The 22,071-nt window shown below is 28.2% G+C and overlaps 1 protein-coding gene across 5 annotated transcripts in view; it reads right to left on the reverse strand.

Annotated features, from left to right (window-relative positions):
* Positions 1 to 22,071, reverse strand: part of LOC113550961 (receptor-type guanylate cyclase Gyc76C-like) — a 42,734-nt gene that overhangs the window by 14,130 nt on the left and 6,533 nt on the right. For 2 of the 5 annotated variants that reach the window (XM_026952934.1, XM_026952936.1), the window contains exons 3-6: positions 12,874 to 13,001; positions 5,134 to 5,193; positions 747 to 1,105; positions 124 to 324 (exon numbers count right to left, since the gene is read on the reverse strand). In XM_026952934.1, the coding sequence (XP_026808735.1) occupies positions 124 to 324; positions 747 to 1,100 (555 nt within the window). In that variant the 5' untranslated portion in view covers positions 1,101 to 1,105; positions 5,134 to 5,193; positions 12,874 to 13,001. Of the gene's footprint in view, positions 1 to 123; positions 325 to 746; positions 1,106 to 5,133; positions 5,194 to 12,873; positions 13,002 to 22,071 lie in introns of those variants that run through there. The other 3 variants (XM_026952935.1, XM_026952937.1, XM_026952938.1) reach the window with 2 other exon arrangements.

A 22,071-nucleotide genomic window follows, 5' to 3' on the forward strand; every position in this document is an offset into this window, starting at 1 on the left:
CCCATATCCATGTGTATGAATCTGGTTGTAAAGAATAACATAATATCGCATTGTGCCTTCGTCGCATAATTATTACACATACTTAATAACAATAATAATATTATCATAATATAAGATACTCACATAGCTGATCATTGGAATGTTCCACGCCTGCGCGACTATCGCCTCTGTATAACACGTATTGCCTTCGGGTCCGAAAAACACGGCCACCTTGTCGCATATCATCTGCGTAATCGTTTTGGTCGCGTGCACTGTCTCGCCGTGCGTGTCCTCCCATTTCAACACCAACGAAACATTGGGCAACAGGTGTGGATCATCCTCGATCTGCGAATAAAATCAAATCGACAATCAAAAATCCGTTTTAGAAGCATTTACCATCTTTCATCTCCAAATTATGAAGTACAGCCTTCCGTTAGGTCGCGCACGGGGTCCAAGGCATGTAATGGTAAAAACTATTTAGGTGAATGTAAAAGGTTCGAAAAAAGGCTAATTATACGGTTTATAGCCACCAGGGTCAGGTTTTAATTATTCAAATGCAAACACACATTTTTATATAATCGATTTTGAAAAATTCTGATTAGACTATATCAATACGTTTCATAATCCAACAGACGCGTAAATCGTATGTTTCATTGTAAACGACTAAATATTGTAATGTATTATTTTGGGGCGAAACATCTGCTGCTGCTATAGACTGGTAATAGGGACGAATGGTTTTTTACTTTTATAGTAATTGGTATACTTACTTCCTCGAGCGCCAAAGTTAGGGCTCCTGAAATGGACAGGCCTTGTCGGTTGTCCAATTTCCCCCTGGCCGCGGTCAGATAGCCGATCGTCAGGTTCCGCAATATTGTGCTAGATGCGGCTAAGGCGGTAGTCGTGACGTTGCCGGCTGTCAGGGCGGTAGTCGTGACGTTGTCGGCTGTCTGCAGGGCGGCGGTGGTGTTGGTAGATGAGGTGTAGGCGACTGCGGTGTTGGCGACGGCGGCTGCGGGCGAGGAGCTGCCGGTGTTATCCGCCAGCGTCCCAGGAGGTCCGGTCAGAACGAACAACGCGAGCAACAAGATTAAGACCGCCGCCTTCGGTCGACCGTTCCGCATTTCACCTGCCCGAAATAGATACGTGTTAGCAATGTATATAGGTGTAAGCCACGGTAAAGTAATAAATATATGTACAATAAGTATATTTATGCAGGTGTCTCTTCATGCTTAGGAAGAATGCTTCAAGCGTTAACATTTTAAGGGTGACAAAGAGTATGCCGAATTATATACGTGTGAAATACCTATACACAGGTATATAGGTAGGTAGTATATTGCTCCAAGTTTACAAAAAAATACTTAATATTTTAAATGCATTTCAACTGCTTTCTGCACTATTTAAAATTTAAAGTGATCGAAAAACAGCAGTTTATTTATATGCGTCATGCGTGTAAATGAATCAACAATGTTTTGGTAGTTGTACTGTTCAGTCCCAAATTTGGAATTATATTTATGGCTGAATTCAGTCCGATAATATGCCTGATTGAGTCCGATAAAACAGCTAGTTGATATTGAATTTTCTATTGTTACCTTATTTACGTCATTTATTACGTATTATAATGATATGAAATATGTAGGTACAGCATGTTATGATGAGATAACTACTTCATATAATTATAAATCAGTGGTAGGTTGTCATTTGTCGGTACTCGATACCGGTAACTGTGATACTTGACAATAATAATAATTATATTAATATTTTTGCATTTGGTACTTTAACTTTAATTTTTTGACTTAGGTTAGATTAATGTAAGTTGATAGTACTAATTCTATAACAAGGGAGAGAAATATTTTTTTGGACTCGATTAGGTATTATTTTTTGGTACGAATTAAGTGTAATTTTGGGTACATGAGATACAACTATAATGCGTTCGATGTTTTTAATAATAAATTATATTATAAACATGTTATGTACCTACATTGAGGGGAAGTAAAAAAAAAACAACTGACAATTCCTCAGAAATCGTAATAAATAACTAAAAATGTGTAACTCATATTATATTTATATCAAATATCGATTCTATTCTGAGAATCGATAATAATGAACAATAAATAATATAAGTTCACTGTACGCGAACAACGCAATTTATTTTAGTAATTACAAGATTTACCTGTATTTAAGTATATCGCTATTGATTAGGTTTAGTACATGGAAATACATGGGGAATACAAGTAGTGATATACATTTCTGCATGATACATTTTCAAAAATAATCACGTATTTTATATAATATATTTATTATTTATGTAATTTAGCCATTTTTTAAAAGCATACACGGAAAATGAATTTTGTCCAGAATACTGTAACTTTTCTAATTTTTATACAAATTGAATAATATATACCGCAAATACGCGTGTTAAAATATGTATCTTTGTTATAAGTTTAGTTTAGTATACATAATATTATAAATTACTTAGTATATATGAAGCATTCAAAATCATATTGTTAAAAAATATTATATCATAGATATCATAAAAATGTTACATTTTTATTTAGTATAATAGGTATTAATAACAAATTTATTGATATGAATTTACTTACTAAATAATATTTATTTAGTCAATATCTATTTCGTCGACTCGTAAAAAACGTTTAATGCGATATTATGAATAAAGGGTTATCCTCCATAAATCCGTATAATTCATAACATCATATGTATAATAATTTATCAATATATTCGTAATATAATACACAAGTATTAAGGGCGTTTCCAAGAGGAACTAAGGGGGCTATATCTACTTACATTTGCCGCGTTTGTTTTTTTTCTGACTATTTAAGCCTTTTTTAATTTCAGTCAGGGGCGTACCCAGGATATATATTTTTTTTTGGGGGAGGGGGGCTAAAGCCTGTTAGCAACCCCCTTGATTTCAGTACATTCAGTGATTCTTGTAGATTTGTTACATTCTTTGGTTGTAAAAGTGGTTGCTTAAAATATTTCTAGAAGAATACAATTGGTAGATTGAGGATCATAATAACTATATAGTGTATATATATTTTAAATTTATCCCTAATTATTATTAAATTTACATTGTATGATATATAATTTTAAATCAATACATATATACATTTTGACACTTTAAATAAATTGATCATCAACACCAAAGGCAATATAATGCAGTGCTGTAGTAGATGGTATACGGGTGCGATATACGCCGTATACATTCTGATCATTACGAATAAACACTCTACAATACTCTAAAATTATATATATACTAAAACACCTAATGATGATTAGTTATATGTTATATAGTATACCCTCTGCATTTTTATGATTACAGCACTGGTAATATGGGATGTTAGCCCCCTCCCCATATGAAATTCTTGGCAACGCACTGCACAATATTGACGGGTTAAGAGTTGTGTGCACACTTTAAAAGGGGCGTATAAGGTTAAGTTATATTATTAACTATTATACAAATTATGACTGTATATAAAACTACATTAAACACGTGATCATGAAAATAATTTAAATTAACATTCACTGATTAGGTATAACGTTAGTCGTGTTATATATACAAAGAAATTGTGCACTGCATACTAGCTGATCAGCATATTTTATGAGCAAACTTTATAACAATAAACACAGCGATTTTAAGCGAGAGTGATTTGAATTGGAAATATTTTAATCTTGAAAACAAACAAATTGTTTGCAGGTACGTTCAAAAAAAAACAATACAATTAACGAATGTATATAGGAATGTCAAGTATGTGCATATCACACTAATATTATTATTCGTATTTGTATTATGTACAATAAACAATAAACCATAATATATACAATACAGTTAATGCACACACATACACACGTGCGCATACATATATAAATTATAATAAATATTAATAAAGATGGAAAGTTACACCGTTTTAGGTTTATATAAAATAGATAATTCACAGGAAGAAAGGTCAATGATATTTTTAAACTTATTATAGTTTTTTATTATACCTTATTTGCACATGAACTTGTACTTCATATTTATGAACAATATTATAATATAGGTATGCTTATCATGATTACAAGAATATCTTTTTTAAATACGATTATTTATAACTTATAATTTTACACGGAATGTGTCCATGATGTTTTAATTTATAAAGCAGGGGGATAAAAGTACAAAACAGTGCAATGAAAGCGTCAATTTGAGTATCCCAATAAAAAAAAAACAATAGTATAATAATAACTATAATATATGTATGGCGAGACATCTTATAAACCGCGGCAAAATATTGTATGTGTATAAACGAAATTATACTCTATGGATCATATTTGGGACACACTGCATCCCATTTTAATAGATCTGAACGGTCCAGCGGCCTGCGTGCGGGTTCCTGCAACTCCCCTTAGTTACTGACGTCACGAACATATATCACGCGTTGAGTTATAAAATGTACCTATGTATGAAACCGGAAAAATATATAAACACATAAACGAATTCGATAGTATCGCGAAATCATTGCATTTAAAACCTGAAGACCGAGGGCGTTTAAGGTAATATGAATGATATGATATAAGTGTTATAACAAGAACCGAATTGCTCAACAACGCAATTTAAAATTATAATATAAAATTAAATCGACTATTTTAAATAAAGAAAAAAAGTATATAGATAAGTACTTAACTTTTTATAGCTGTTTACAAAAATATTCAATAAATGAATCATTTGATGATAGGGGAGATAATATATAGATACCTAATATTTATTTGTTAAAAATAAATGTTTTATAATTAACACGGTTAACACGTATTTAACTTAGGAATAAAATCTACGTAGAACGGAGACCCATATTGCCTCATTGCATAATTTTATAATAAACTTTGATAGTTGTATTTATAAAATAATTTATAACAATTATGAATAGATCTAGATACAATTTAAAGTAGACGGACGATTAAAATTTAAATGTTATAATTTCATAACAAATAATAACCAAGCACACGAAGCTATAAAAAAAGTTGTGCAATTTTTAAACTATTGTAATAATATGCACATTCTTCCGTGACAACATGTTATTAATATTTATTGATTTTGTCGTTAAAATAATCAAATAATTGCCGGAAGCAATGAAAGTCCGTTGCATAAAATAAAATTAGGCATACCTGCAAACCAACAGCTCCATTTTTGAAAGCAACTTAATTCGACGCGTCACCATTTCGAATCTGTAAATACAAATATAAAAAATAGATTTAAAAAAACTGGCGTAAAAAAAATATAGATAGAATCATTAGTCGGATACCATATTTACTATGCTACCACATCAAAAAATAAGGTTTCGGTTTTTGCGAAAAAAAATTTCACAATAAAATTGAGAAGCACTGGTTGAGATAAATTAGTCTATTTTTAGATCCTATTGCCACGAGCGTATCAGAGGTCAAACGAATCCTACGCACTCACACACACTCACGCATTTTATGTATATTATTATTATCATTATACAACCTACAACTACTTATACTTGTGCATGTGTGTATGTGTTTGTGTGTGTGTGTGTATGTGTTTGTGTGTAATGTTGTGGACGTTGGCTAGCCCTAACTACTCACTATATAGATATATAAACAAGGACACTTCACACTACAAAATAATAATATCATAAAATGTCTAAATCGATTTTTTATCATTTGTTTTTCATCTCTTTCTTTTAATTATTGTATATTATATGTCGCCACGAGTTGTTTCTCTGCAATTGTAAATACTAATACATTTCTATTTAAAATCTAACCAACTTAATAATTAATAATGTCTTTATATAAGTTCTTGTCCAGCTCGAAAAGACAATGGTTCGTATACATAGTGTGCAAATACATATGAAGTTTTCCCTAGACACTGCATAATGAATAAATAGCTACGCGAGTGCTCGTGGCGGCACTGGAAAGAGCAGGGAAATTTGTATGTTTCACCTGCTCACTGCATGCACTAGAAGTAGTAAATACGCTGTTACTGGTAGGTAGTTATAGTCTTACAGAATTACAGTTACCACACGATGATGGTAATAATAATAAAACTACACGAGTACCTGTATATATTATTATACCTATCATAAAAAAAACAAACGAAAACACTATAATATGGAAAAACACTTTTGTGTACATATTTATTTATACGCTCGTCGAAAAAAAAAATTAAAGCGTGGCTGTCATCTCTATTATTCTCGGTCATGACTATACAAGCGAGGACAACCTTATTAACGATATAAATGATGATATATTATGTAAATGCGGGTGCTAGTGATTATGTTATGACTTATTATTATCGAGAGGTGTCGTGTCTATATACAAAATGTTCCAATAAAACATATAAGAGGGATAACAAGAATAATATTTAAATCCTATATTATTTATAAATATATATATATATATATAGGTATGTTTAATCGGCGTTGAACGAATATATAGATATAAAATACCAATACATAAAGTATTTAAGTCTTAGTTAACCAAATACACGCATTGAGGCGTTGTACGTTTAAAATTTGTCATAATATTATTATGTGCACTAAAACGAGTAGGTAACGATTCGTTTTTGTGTACATACCAATATTAGAGTTATATTATTTATGTTAATAAATACAGGTATTAGTGTTTAAACTAACATTTTCTTTTGATTGAGTAATCAACTTTAAATAACCTTAATATAACACGATTATGCCAAAATTTGCTGACGTTTGACCAAATCACTATATAAACAATCTATTTAAAAGCGGCGTGTTTTGAAACGAAAATAAGTATAGATAATACACCAATCTACCTATAAAATACATCATATATATTATACCATATGTGCATTTTACAAACTATTATTATTTTAGTTACCAAGTATTTATTCGCTTAACATTATTGCAGTTTTAAGATATTAATAAATCGTTTTGGAATTTTGCGTAAAAAAAGACAATCTCGATTTGATAGAATTTAAAATCTTTGAATAAATTTATGATTTTATGTATTATACAGGTGTACAAAAATGTATATACTTATTGCTTAAGGCAACTGTTTACCTTATTTCCAGACAGAATTTTTGATAGTTTTTTATCCCGTTAGTAACAACTAACAATCGAGTTATCTTATAAAATAAGACTAATAATAATTTATACTTTAAAATAGTCAGTATATAATACAATATAAATTGCGTTTCCAAATGTAATTCTAGTTATTATTTATTATATCTACTACCTGCTGATTATAGTAATACATAAATTATTAAACTTATAAAAAAATGTTAAGTACAAATGTACAACAATTATTCAACGAATGAGAAAATATCTATGCCTATATCAGTAGAAACGACTGTTTTTATTTTTTATAAGATATTTTATTTACGAGTTTTAAATTAATAGTTAGACCAAATAAATCAATCAATATAAACAAGTATTTTTTATTATGTCACAAACACAAGTGACTTTTATAGCTATACATTGGTTTTTATGAAAATACAACAATTTTAAAGGTACATCGATCTGACAACTATACGCGAATATAATACATATTATATTAAAAACTGAAATCAAAACATTTAGTGAAATATTTACGTCTCTCCACTACGACTAAATAATTTTATATTATAAAAAAGAATAAAACGATTACTATATATATATAGGTTTGATAATTCAAACGTTGAAAATCTTTTACCCAGCACATATTTTAACGCCGACTGGTATAATAAACATATGATACGTATAGTACTTAGATATTTACGTGTGCATCATGGGTCGTTTTTATTTCTTTTCACAATCATTGGACCCTAAACGAGGGGTTAAAAATTAATTTACGTCATGTATTCGGTATATTTATTGTTCAGTTGTAAGTACATACAATCCAAACCGAACCTTCGACGTGGCTACAAACAAAATAAACATTCGGGTGTATATATGTTTATATATATACGAATATATATATATATATATATATATAGCAGAGAAGACCAAACACATTTAGTTAAATGCATATTACATGTATATACCTAATTTAGTCGTTAAAACTCTCTGCGGTGGTCTGCTGTACATGCCACCGGTACACATTTGATTTATTTATTATATATACGTTTCGGAAAACATTTCGGTGTATATTTTATTAGTTTATATATACATAATATTATATATTATTTTAATTTGTAAACGGGCTACAATTAAACCCCATGCCTGCAGTAATTTAAGGGCATAATAGTCACGATATAGTTTTGTGTGTGCATATACGAAAAAAGCGACAACCGCGACCGGTTCGATTTAAATAAACCAACCGACCGATTATAAAAAAAAAAAAAGTAAAAAAAGGTAAGTATACAGTAATAACAGGTTTTTGGTTTTGTTACACAGGATGACGGTGACGTACAAGAAAAATAACGTATGGAATAAAATACAAATCCAATAAACTGGTTTTTACGGTTTTTTTGCACAAACTCCAAATGGATTTTCTCCATTCAATCAGAGTAAAAAAACGAAATGGTTGATTGAACCCGTCAATCCGATCGCATTACATCTGGTATCTCTCTATTGTATGAATATATAAATGTAGGTAGATAAGGTATATACTATATAGGTACCTGCGATACGCGATGAGTATATCTAAGTAGATATATTATATAATTATAATGTATTATTCGCGTGATGACAAAGAATAAATAAGTATATTCTGTTAAAAATATGAAATAATCACAATTATTTAACGAGTAATAGCTGTAGATATTCGCGCAATTTGTTTTAAACCATAAAACATAATAAAAAAAAATCATATTATTATTATCATTATTTAATTAGTTTATTTATTACAATAATATACAATGAATAAGCACATGTTCACTGACGATTGAAGACAGAGCGAAAATTATCAGTCAATTGTCTGCAGAAATATAAATACAATTAGAATGTACAACTTTTTAAGATCGCGCTTAACCCTCAAAATACGAGGTTATTGCCAAGGATATATTTGCAAATTTAGCGGTCATCCCCACGCGGGCCTAACAATTACAGTTATTGATCAGTAATCCTCACTTATCAATAATAAATAATATATTAATATGTATTCATGAGACATGAATCTTGATCACTACAACACCACGTGAGCTTCGAATGTAAAGTTTTAAGCTCTGCAGAATTTTGTTTTTATGTATTTTAAAATACAACATATACGTTTTAAAATAATCTTTTACTGAGTCCAAAACGAAAATAATTAAAAAGAAAAGATAGGTATTACACTGTTACAGTCTTCAGACAAACGTTGAATTATATGAATAATAATATTAGTATATTATAATTCAGCGTTTTCTGCCAAATATTTTTATATTAAACTACAATTAAATATTTTTAAAAATTTTAGATTGTTCTATTATAAAAGTATGCATTTTGAATACTAAAATAGTAAAATTATAAATAAAGCACTAAGTTAAAAGTAAAATATAATTATACTTAATTACGCATTAATGTTTATGTAAGTACTCAATATATTCAAAGGTTTGACAAAATAAAGATAAATCCGATTTTGAAGTATTTAGTACACATACATACATACCAAATAGTAAGTACCATTAAAGCCGAAACAGCGAAATGCGTATGAAAATATTACCCATAAAATAATCTTATTATTATATAGTTCAAATCAACTTGATTTATATACCTACGTAATTTATTAATTGGTTTATTGATCTTCAAAAGGTCAGTAAAATAATAATAATATTGCTATAGAAGTGTTATATATAGATATAAATATCCATAAATTTTAAAATACAATTTTGTAGAAAAATTCTTGATTTCAAACACACTATTTACATTGTTTGGGATTATTAATCAAATAATCAGTACTATTAATCTACTAATCAGCAATTAGTGATAATCAATGTTATATTTTTTGTACGTTACTAATAAGTAAACTCGATAATTCGTTTTAAATAATATAGTTACATTTTTGTTGTTGATTAAGTAAAATATGATTTGATTAAAATGACTACCTACTTATTTCTAAAATATAATAAAAATCGTAAATGGCCCAAAGTCAAACAAAGGATTTGTACAATTTGTTATTCATTACCTTACGAACGATTTATTTTTCATTTATTAATTTTTACTTTGTAAATACATAATATTCAGTCACCTATAAAGAGCGTATGAAACTATAAACATCCCCCCGGCCCCCACCGTGGAAAATCAGTCATGAGCATTATTTTTCATACATACCTTACAAAAATGTCAGTGATGTCTATGAATATAATACTATGTTTCAGAAATTTCAGTGATGACTAACAGTGTTTCGTAGAACATAAAAGATTTACATCTACCTACGTAATTATTAAAATTTAATATACATAGGTAATACACATTTATAGTGTTTATTATTATAAATAAAAGATACGCACGGCACGCTGTTGCCCACAAAAAACAATGCACACTAACATGGTATATAATAATATGTATAATATTATTATGCTAACCAGTCAACAAAGGTCGTGACCTATCAGCTCTACTACTACTTATTGCTACTACAACAACAACAACAATTACTACTACTACTACTACTACTACTACTACTACTACTACTACTACTACTACTATTACTACTACTACTACTACTACTACTACTACTAATGCTGCTGCTGCCGTTGCTGTTGCCTTACTCTCTTCCTGGTTATCAACGAATTTTAGATAAACGAGTAGACACAAGAACGCCGCCTATAATATTATAGTGTTATAATGGTTTATTATAGAATGTACAGGGCACTTTTTTTTCATGTGTGGCGAGAGCGTTAGTATCAGTCATATAATAATTGGGCGAGGTTCGTAAATTTTGATATATATATAATATATTACATTCATACGACACGATTTTCAATTTGTTTTTTAGAAACTATACACATATTATTGTAATTACGACTGCGACGGCGACGTATCTCCGTCATCACCCACCGTCGACAGCATTTGTAGTGCTACAGTCAATTGGATGCCTCCGCTGTTATTCATTCGAGACAATTGAACAAAACGCTCGGTATAATAATATATATATATATATTGATTAGTCAGAATTGCTTTGTCCCAAACTAAAGAATGTACACACACCACGCGCTGAGCAAAATTTGATCGCAATCGAGTTCAATGTGTTATTTTTCTCGCGCGGGACTATTTATTATAACGTAATAAAATGCAGTAAGTTGCTTTTAAAAGGATACACGTTATTCGATTTCTATATAAATTAGTGTGCTTGTATTAAAACATAATAATATTTATACTTACATTTTTATTTTCCACCGAGATCATACCCTATAGGATATATTAGGTATATACATAAGATTTCTCTAATCTTCGTAATTTTCCTTGTTTTAAATAATTACGTATAATATAGTTCTGAATAATATTATTATTGGCGAGGATATTGAATTTTTTTTTTTTTTTATAGAAATTGTGAAATTACAGGCGTATATAACAATAGATTTTACCAACGAAGATGTTAAATAGGTATTACTTTACGTGATACTCACTATATTATATAATATTATACTCTCTCGAGTACACTGAAGAAAATTCTTTAGTCCTTTAAAATTTAATGTTACAACTGCAATAAAAATAATGTTCATGTATTGATTTAACAATGTATAATCTACGAGTTATCGAACAAGAAAAAAAACTATTAAAAAAAAAAATATTATCAGGAAATACATAAATTATACAAGCAGCTGTTTTGGTATATATTTTGGTTTTTGGTTGGACCAGAATCGTAATAATATAAGTAATAATAGTTTTTATCCGTGAAAATAATGTAGATAGGTATAGGCTTTGTATTTTCGTATTGAACGTTCGAAAATCGCCCTATTTTAAAATTATTTATGACTTAAAAAAACACATTTGGTTTCATAAGTTGCTACAATGTCACTATGAACTAAAAAATAATTACAAACAAATTATAATAGGTAAAACTATAACTTCCCAATTAACATAGAAAATCCTTTAAGGTCAATTAAAAATAATTCCATAAATGTATACTTATAAATGCCTAAACAGTAAACATTTGTTCGTATTCCATTAACGAATTTACATTTGACCAATTATTATAACCAGCTAAAACAAAATTTATTCGAATTATGAGCTAGAAATAATATAAAATTCAACTAAAATTAAGTGATTAATTGGTATATAAAATATATATTATATATATATATATATATCAACAATAGCCAATGAGCAAAGATATTATAATTTCATTATGTACAATCGACTTATTTATCATTTATTGATTTGACAAATTTAGTACAATTTTATCAATAAATACCACTAAGATTAACGTGTTTATTGGAGTATATCGTTTAGAATTTATTCGTAAATGTTTTGTGCAATGAAAGTTTATCGCTAAGTAAATTAAATACATATTAACAAAATATTCCGTTAAAATTATTTAGTTACCATATTTATATTATCTTGGAAATTAGTAGCTATTTAATTTATCTTATTTATAAATTACAATTATTTCTCGAAAATACTTATCAATATACAGTATTAATATTCAGTATCATCGGAAGTTTAGGGATTTGATATTGGAGTAATTTTATCTTTCAAGTTGAGACATGTATAATTTGTATAAATTTAAGTATAATTTAATTATATATTATGTATATTAGATGTATTTATTTATAACAAAATAATTTTTTAATCGTACCCGATTTTAACATAAAAAAAACTTTATTTCAAAGACCAGTTGTAGGTATACATAGTGACAATAGTTATGGTTTGTAAACAAATCGTGTGTAAATTCGATATAAAAATGGAATATCTATTTTTATAAGTTTACGAAGTTTGATGAATTTTAAAAATGTCCATTAAATCCTTCGATTTAATGCTATTAATACAAATATAATGAAGTTTTACTTACTCAATTAGTTCCTCAAACCGTGCGAAGTAGCTATTATAGTAGTTTTACATTACAATTCAAATATTTCAGGATTTGGAACATGCTTAAACAAATTCATGAATTGAACTTTTGGGCGCATCAACATTTTTCTAAAAAATAGTAAAAATGATAAACTGTATAGCATGAGTAATACGTTTACAACCATGTAGTTTTAAATAGGAATTTAAAGATCAGATTTTATGACAAGTATGACAATTTTTAAAATAACACTTGAAATCAATTAACTTTGATTTGATCAATAAGTTATAAATTATATGCTTTTATGAAAATATATATGATAACGATTAATCTTACTCAAGTGAAAAATGATACTAAAACATTAATTTCTAAATCGTATTACAACATGTTTTTAGATAGCGTGTTATTGTAATAATTCGATAGTATAATATAATTTTTAATCGGCATTTTCGAATGCGATGATTCATTATATTGCCGCTGCAGTAGGCGCTAAAACCAATAATAAATATTCTAGAACATACTCCCGAGTATTAAAGAATTAAATACTGTTAACTTTATTTAAAAACTATAAACTATCATATTTTTTTTTTTTGTAATTATGACTAATGGAAATGAAATGTAAAAAATAGTTTACGAAAATAAACCTATGTATAATTACCTATATATGGGTACACAATTTCTATAGGGGAGAATATCGAGGGAAATTAAAAACACATTTATCGTAGTAAAATTATGTGTTTGAAAATGTCACCGTTTATCGACGCGCGACGGTCAAAACGCATTCGTGGGACGTGTGTTTTTATAATGCACGATAGTTTTTTGTACTCTTTATAGTACCGGGGTTACTATATACCTACAAATATATTTTATTAATTTGTGTACACTAAGCACATAATTCGCATACAACGTACGTCGCATTAGGCCCACGGAACATGTTATTACGACCTCTTCCAGTTAAACCGGCATTATAATAATAATATAAAAATATCGTGTCGTAACATATTATACGTTAATAGGTACACCACAACAGAAAACAAAGTACTAAAGTAGGTATCCTTTATGTTGCCCACGTATGTTAGAGATAGCTACACACTCATACATACATACCGTTTAAATAGGAGATGTAATTATGATAATATTATGTATACTTGTATAAAATGTAATATATACTAATAATAATTTTATACTATATTATACAAGAGTGAAAAAATGGTTATTTTGTATTTTACGCCCGCCTTTGTAGAGCCGACATTTTCTAATAATAATAATACGTTCAATTATTATTTGCATAATAATTAAATTACTTTAATATGTTATAATTGACGCAATAATAGTAAATACAAGTTGAATGAAACAATATAATATATTTATAAATACAACACACGTATACCAATGCGTATTATATTTCATACCCAGCTAATTATGTAGAATACAATATTGAAGCGATTAATAAGTCTATTATCATTTAAATAGAACTTCAATATAAACATAAAGATTACATATTATATTATATTGGCAAGTATTTTCGTATTTTATACCTAATAGTTTATTGGACGTTGTATAATTATTGTAGTGCGTTAGTCTTGAATACGAAAAAGTAAATTATTAGCGCACAAGAAACATGCTATAACATGATATATAATTTATTATGTACAAAGTGAAAAATTTTTTTTTATAAGTGAATAATTTTTTTTATTAGATTAACATTTTTGGGTTCAATCTCTATACAGTAAGTACAAGCAATTTCCTTTATTCTGTGGTACTAATACAAATAGTATAAACTAAGTACATGATATTGTATAATATAATAAATAGTTAATAAAACATTCTATCGTTATAATTAGACATGTACTTTTAAATATTTAAAAATAGGTATATGGTATGAGATGGTATAAGATGGCAGATATAAGTGATTTCCTAAAAACAGAAGTTTTGATTATAATTTTTACACAGCTCTATGTCTCTATAACAGTGTCTAAGTGTAAGATTTATCAAAATTATTTATTTTTTTATTGAATTACAAAAATATCATGATCTTTATTGAAACACGGCGGTTCAAAGCAAAGATTCGTAATTACTCATTATTTTCTAGGTATAATGCTTATTTAAACACAAAAACTACTTCCCAAGGTACCTTAACGGTTTTTATGCTTAACCCTGTTAATGTAAATACAATTGATGCAGTAGTTATATACTATTCTAATTGATAAAACGTACATAATAAACGCTATTATATGCTTATCATATTTTACAATTAAATATTTCGATATTACATGATTTGAAGTAAAATGTTGATAGATTGTTCGTGATACCATAAAAGGGACACCGAATACTCTATAATAATATAGTCTTTATTATTATGGTTGGAACTTCAAACATATATTAATTTAAGTAGGTAATAGTCATCAAAATTCTACTTAGACAACGCCCAGTTTTATTTTTTGATCAAGCCGAAGGAAATTTATAGTTTGTTTTGTTGCTAGCTAAATTATTAAGACATTTTGTTGACACAGCTCGACTATAAAAACCCTTTTTAGTTAAAGTTAATTTACCAATATATACATGGCGTGTTAGCATTTCTGTGTTTACCAAAAAAAATTGACTTTGGTCAACTTGGAATCGATTATTTCAATATGTCTGACAAGAGTTAATAATTAGTGTTATTTGCATAGCAAACACAGAACCGGAGTAAAAATGGGAGAGAAAGAGAGGAGTGAGAGAGAGCGAAAGAGAGGAAGGGACTTACGAACATTCTGTTCAAAGACCCACGACTAAGCGCCACGAAAGCAATCAATCTAAACAGCAATATATGTATAATAAATTTGGTTATGATATTGATAGTAATTACAACCCGAACCCGTATAAATATGTAACATATGTACTACGTTATATTACTTAGTTGAGGAAAGAAAATAAAAGTGAAGATTGTAGTAAAACCCAATAAAACTTTTCATTTTAATCAAAAGTTCACCACTAGACGGGAAACCATAAAAGTGATTTAGCTAGTGCAATTAAATATTTAAAAATATGTTAAAATATACATTTTAATACATAGAATCCAAAGAGTGATCGCAAGCTGATTCTAAGTGTTAAAAGATCTACAAAGTTTTCTGAATAAATTAAAGTTATATATACAGCTAGCGTAAAATCGCATATCACATCGGTGTACCTATCACCCATATAAGTATACTAATTCCTATCTTGTGACAGAGAAAATCTTCGTTGGTTTCTTCCTTGTCTTGTTTTAAGAACTAAATTTCTGTGTGTATAAAATAAAATTGACGTCTATAAGATTCACCATTACTAGAAACGGAGTTGCCGAGTGGACTATAAGGTGGCAGAGCCGATGCGTTACATCATCAATCCGAACCGGGTCACGAGTGATTTCTCTTTATGGACTTGGAGGCACTTACCAATTGAGAAAAAGAGATCATCATCCTTCTCGGTATGACAGAAATAAGTATGGACAGTATGGTACCTCTTAAAGCGACCGAATTATAGACCAGATTAAGCCTACTCCCAGTTAATATATAGAGCGACATACGAAAAAGAAAAAAATCAATCATTATAAAACTACAGAAGAACCACGGGCCGCGGCGATTTCAGTAGTCATTTCAAATTTTGTTGAATATTTTCCGTAATCGCTAGATTTTTTTTTTTAACTTCCTCAGATAATTAAATTAACAAGACTAAATACTTATCATCGTATTACAATAGGTCACATATATTATTATTAATAAGCTATCGTATAGATTATCGTTTGTCGGTAGATCACACTCGTATAATAACATCATAGTATTATCTTTTAAAACAATATAATCATAATATAGATAGTTGGATTAATTAAGTATTATGAGAATATTATTTCAGAGAATTATATTTGTCAAATATATTATATTAAAATGTAAGTAACCTATATAATATCTTTCTATATCTAGCTACATGTAAAAATATAATAAAAGAAGCCACATTCTAATGTAAAATTTGAGAACAATTATTATTTGTTAATTGTATATTTCTAGTTTTAGAAAACGGAATATCAGAAACCCTAATTTTTTACCAAACAAATTTTATTAAGACCTAAAGCTAATAATATTATTGTATATTTTGGACCAACGAGAGGATAAATTATTCGACCCATAGTTAGCCAAACGATAATATTTTATTCTAAATACTGTTAATATAAAGTTGCGGTTATTCAATATAGGTACAAATAAATTTGAATTTAAGTAAAATGAAATATATTAAATAGAAGTAATGTACATAATTAAACATTAATTTGTATGACTGTGATATTTACGCAATTATGCGAAAAATTTAGGTAAAGTCACATGTAATAAAAAGGTTTATTTTTTCCTCGATTTTTTCAAATAACAATTTTTTATGGAAAAAATCACTTATGTCAAATATTGTAAATATTTTTTTATTAAATTTCAATAATAGAATTAGATTTAGTTTAAATTAAACTATTGTTAATGAATATTTTTGAACAGTTATTTATATGTCAAGTTAATGGGTTAATGGTTAAAATTCTCGGGAATCAAGAAAATAAAAAAAATAAATATGCAATAATATAGACAAGTGTAATTTGTTAAATATTAAGAGTCCGAGAAAAATATATAAGTACTCATGTACACAAGCATATATCACACTTTATCGTAGTATAATAAATATAAAATTAATAAAGACATACATATGTTTGTAGGACAAAGTGTAGAATATAAAAACCATAAATTAAACAGTTTTGTTAATGTTTTTTTTTTTTTAATCACTTTATTTAGATATAAATGTTAAAATGCGCGTATAATATATAACATAATATACAGAGTGATTCGTGCGAATGGGATTTGCAATAAAAGTTCTTCTTTGTATTTTTAACCCGTGTATTTGATAGGTACGTGCTGTACAAACAAGAAATGTTAATTTAAAATTCTCGTATTTAAAAACAACAAAAACGTTTTGGGAATAGAGATAAATAATTCATAATGCAGACATGCAGTTTGTCGAATACATATTATTATTATGACGTGAAATTGTCTTTTAAATAAGTATAATTTAACACGCAACTTTTAAAAGCCGATAAGATGCGATAACCTTTGTTTGATCATGAAATTTCGCTTTAAACTTTTTTTAATTTTGATAAACACAGAATAGCAGATCATAATTGATGATAAAAAAAATATTCAGCGAAATTTTTTATTGATAATAAAACGAACATAAGGTTTGTTTTTAATTGCTACGGTTTCAAAATAAAAATAACCGAAGAAAATAAAAATCGATAATCGCGTACAAATATCATAATAATATTAATATCGCAAATATACGGGGAATAATAGTATTATACTACTTATGTTCTTAGCTATTACATTCTTGTATTATATTTGATGTATATAGCATTCAAACCGTAAACACATTTGGACTTGTATATGGTTTTGTTACGTAAGCTACAATCGCTAAAAAATATAATAAATATAACGTACAATTTACGCGTATACAGTAACTCTACATATTAAGCATATTATGCGCATAAGTATATAGATAGGGTACGTGTTATTATTATTTTTAAGCGAGGTTATCGTTTAGCGGATTTTTACCTCGCGTGGTGCCAAATTTCACGGCCGGCGAGCGACAGAGCGATCGCGTACAAAAAAAAAAAAGATACACGACATACATATGTGATATATCATACATTTTAACATAGGCAGACTTGACGCGAAACATCCCCACAGGCTGTATCACGATATTTACCGGGAAGGATGCACATAATATATAGAAGCGTGGGATTCGAAAATGACGAGATCGTTTGGAAACACGAACAATAAATTTATTTTTTTCCTTAAAAGAACACCGCGGCTGCAATATATTATTTAATTGTATTATTATTTTTATATACTTGCGGAATATTACTACGCTGTACGAGGAATCGCGCTCGAACTATAAATAGACACCTCAAGTATATATATAATAATATTATATAGCAAGTGTTGTACATTGTGCATTTGGCCCGTTGATAAATTGCCGGGTGTGGTGGCCCTGCCTGTATATATTACACACACACACACATACACACACATATATATATATATATGATAGCGGCCGGTTTGTATATTATACAAGTATACGCATATACACACTGAACACTATATACACTACACACAAGACACTCCTTCAATTTTGCACGCACACACTTTACAACAATACACACAGCGCGCGTGCACACACACACATACACAATCACTGTCAACTTTATAGAATAATATGATAATTTTTTTTATTTAGGTACCTGAAATCTCCAGCGTGGCGCGCAATAACATATAGGTTGATTATATAATAACTCGACGAAAATACCTAAAAGATTTATGGAAAGCAACTATTATAGGTACTTCGTGTGCAAGCCGCTATCCCTGCGACTTACAACTACACGATAATATTTATTTTACAGTTGTCACAACGATAGATTTATATAATAATTGAACAGTTAATTAAATCATTGCTCAATACGAATGTGTACGACGCAACAACAAGAAACCAATAATAATAAGATTATAATAGTTTAATAATATAGCTAGTAGCTTCAGTTCTGTTCTTTGTTAAATAAATATATTATAAGAGACAATTATTCAGGGAAACATCGCTATCAACATTTAAACAGAAGTAACATATTGTGTTATATATAGTTTTTTTTAAGAAAAACGAACGGGGAAGGGACGTATACATGCACGTAAGTAAATTGAGTTGAAGGTTTCGTCATTTTAAAAAGCTAGATCCGTTTAAAATTAGTACACCGACGCAGTGGTTCTCAGATGAAATAAATAAGAAAACTTAGAAATAAGCGTAGATAAAAAAAAATATATTATATTTTTATAATTATTGGCGAGGTATCTTTACTACTCGTATTTCTATAGACGAATCGATCGGTTACCATCATGCTACTTCAGACAGTAGTTGACAAAGTTATATTATTCTATAACAATCAATTAACGTGAATAATAATGATAATTGCACTGGCGTTATTCTCACTGTATAATATAATTACTTATACTATATTTCAATACATTTAAATTAAGATATAAATTTGTTATTATACACATATATTAAAGATATTTCATTATGCATAGCGATTGTATATACGTGTATATAGGTATTATTATACATGCATTATCATACAGTATTGTCTTTGTCTATGTTAATGATCGATATATATTAGAACGATATTATAATTATTTTTTTTTTTAGAACCTATAATATATCACTTTTGTTTTTATAAACGATTGGTATAATAATAATAATTATTATTATTATTATTATGACATATATTAATACAAGTTCGCGTTTTTTTTTTAATCGTAATGGGTTTCAAATGTTTTCAAATCGTTATTAATGGGCAAACTGTCATATCGCTTCACTTCATCTCTCCGGGGCAAAGCATTGTTGTTAGTAAATATTAAACACACATTTAGTTAGGTAATACTGATATACTATGATTTCTCAAAATATTAAACTACCTATCGTTATATATCATGATGTTAACTGGTCATCATGAATAATGCTTCATTATACACATTCATGAATAATTTTTTTTTCTGGTTACCTCGGTATAAAAGAATTTTTCAATTCGATCATTTTGGTTTCGGACACATGTTTACGTACTACCTACTTATTGACTGCGATTTCTTTAGAAGTAAATAACATTTTTTTTTTTTAGAACATAAAACACATTCATATGGATACTAGAAATAAAACGATACGTTAACCAAAATTGAACAATTCATTTATACAGGACCATATGCTACACTTATGCGTATAATTGTGTCTGGTTGCCAAAATATTATTTGATTGCTAGATATTTGCCGTATACGTTGTTGTTTAACATCACAAAATAAAAATATCACGCTGCCACTTGTTTATAGAATATGCGGTGTGCGTCAATTATAATTTATAACAATTTAGGGCAGATTTCAGTTTCAGTCACATGTTACGCAAAACAAACAATGTATATAATACAATTATGGTTAAATAAACGCGCCTGATAAAATAATAATCAAAATATTAATCCTATTATATAATCACATAAAAATAATAAAAATGAAACAATCGTTTATTATTCAAGGAATTCGTTAAAAACATGTTTGCACTTTTCATTATCCATAAAATATTACTATAATATTATGTTATATAGTCACTTTAATATTAGGTTAGAGAAAATAATTTTTCAATGTGGGTGTACCAAATTGAAACAAAAATGCGATCAACTTTCTAATATAAATGGTGAATTAATTTTCATAAGTTATTTTACCATAGATAAATCGATTTAAGTGTATAATCTATATGCCACATACAGTGAGTTATATTGCATTACATATAAGATATAAAATGAGATAAAATATTTCAACCATTATTTTCATGAAAATATAATTGTATAATAAACCCCAGTTGACTATTTACGAAAGTATTTGTATAACATAATGACTTATGGAGCATAATAATAAAGATACCTACTGAACATCGCACCAATGTAAATATACAAAAATCAGGTGTAAAATGATTTTAAAACAATTTAAAAATGATAATATTTATACAATAATTATAGCAGAAAATACAAGTGTACAGTGCAGAGCATACTCCAAGTATGTCATAGATATATATTACAGCAAACAAAATATAGAAATAATTCATTCGATATACCATATACCTATAAAATGTTTATTCAATTTTATGATGCCTACCTAATAATTAGTTCAAGTATACATAGTATATGTATTGTAACTGTAGAGAAATATATAATTCAAAAACCAAACCACAATTTTTTGTGGAAGATTTTCAAAAAATAATTTTTACACAGACCACTCTTTTGATAGGTGGATTTACGTATTATAGACTACAGTAAGATGGGAAGATACTAAGTTTAACATCGAAAGAAATGCATCCTATTATTATACATCTTGCCACACAAATGCGAGAATTATCCATATAAATGTTACGCGGCTATAGTACGTGTGATTTACCTCAAGATTTATTATATTACGGCAATATTGCAAATACATTTTATATAAGTTTCAGCTTGTTTATTTACTCATCTTTTACGGTTTACTTATAGTAATATATTATTACTGATATTACTACTATAGTATTTTTAATATGATCAATACGGTTTCGTGATTTTATGAAACCATATACTTTACACATTATATACGTGGCATA

The sequence above is a fragment of the Rhopalosiphum maidis genome, chromosome 2 (assembly GCF_003676215.2).
Source record: "Rhopalosiphum maidis isolate BTI-1 chromosome 2, ASM367621v3, whole genome shotgun sequence".
In the NCBI taxonomy this organism is placed as follows: Eukaryota; Metazoa; Arthropoda; class Insecta; order Hemiptera; family Aphididae; genus Rhopalosiphum; species Rhopalosiphum maidis.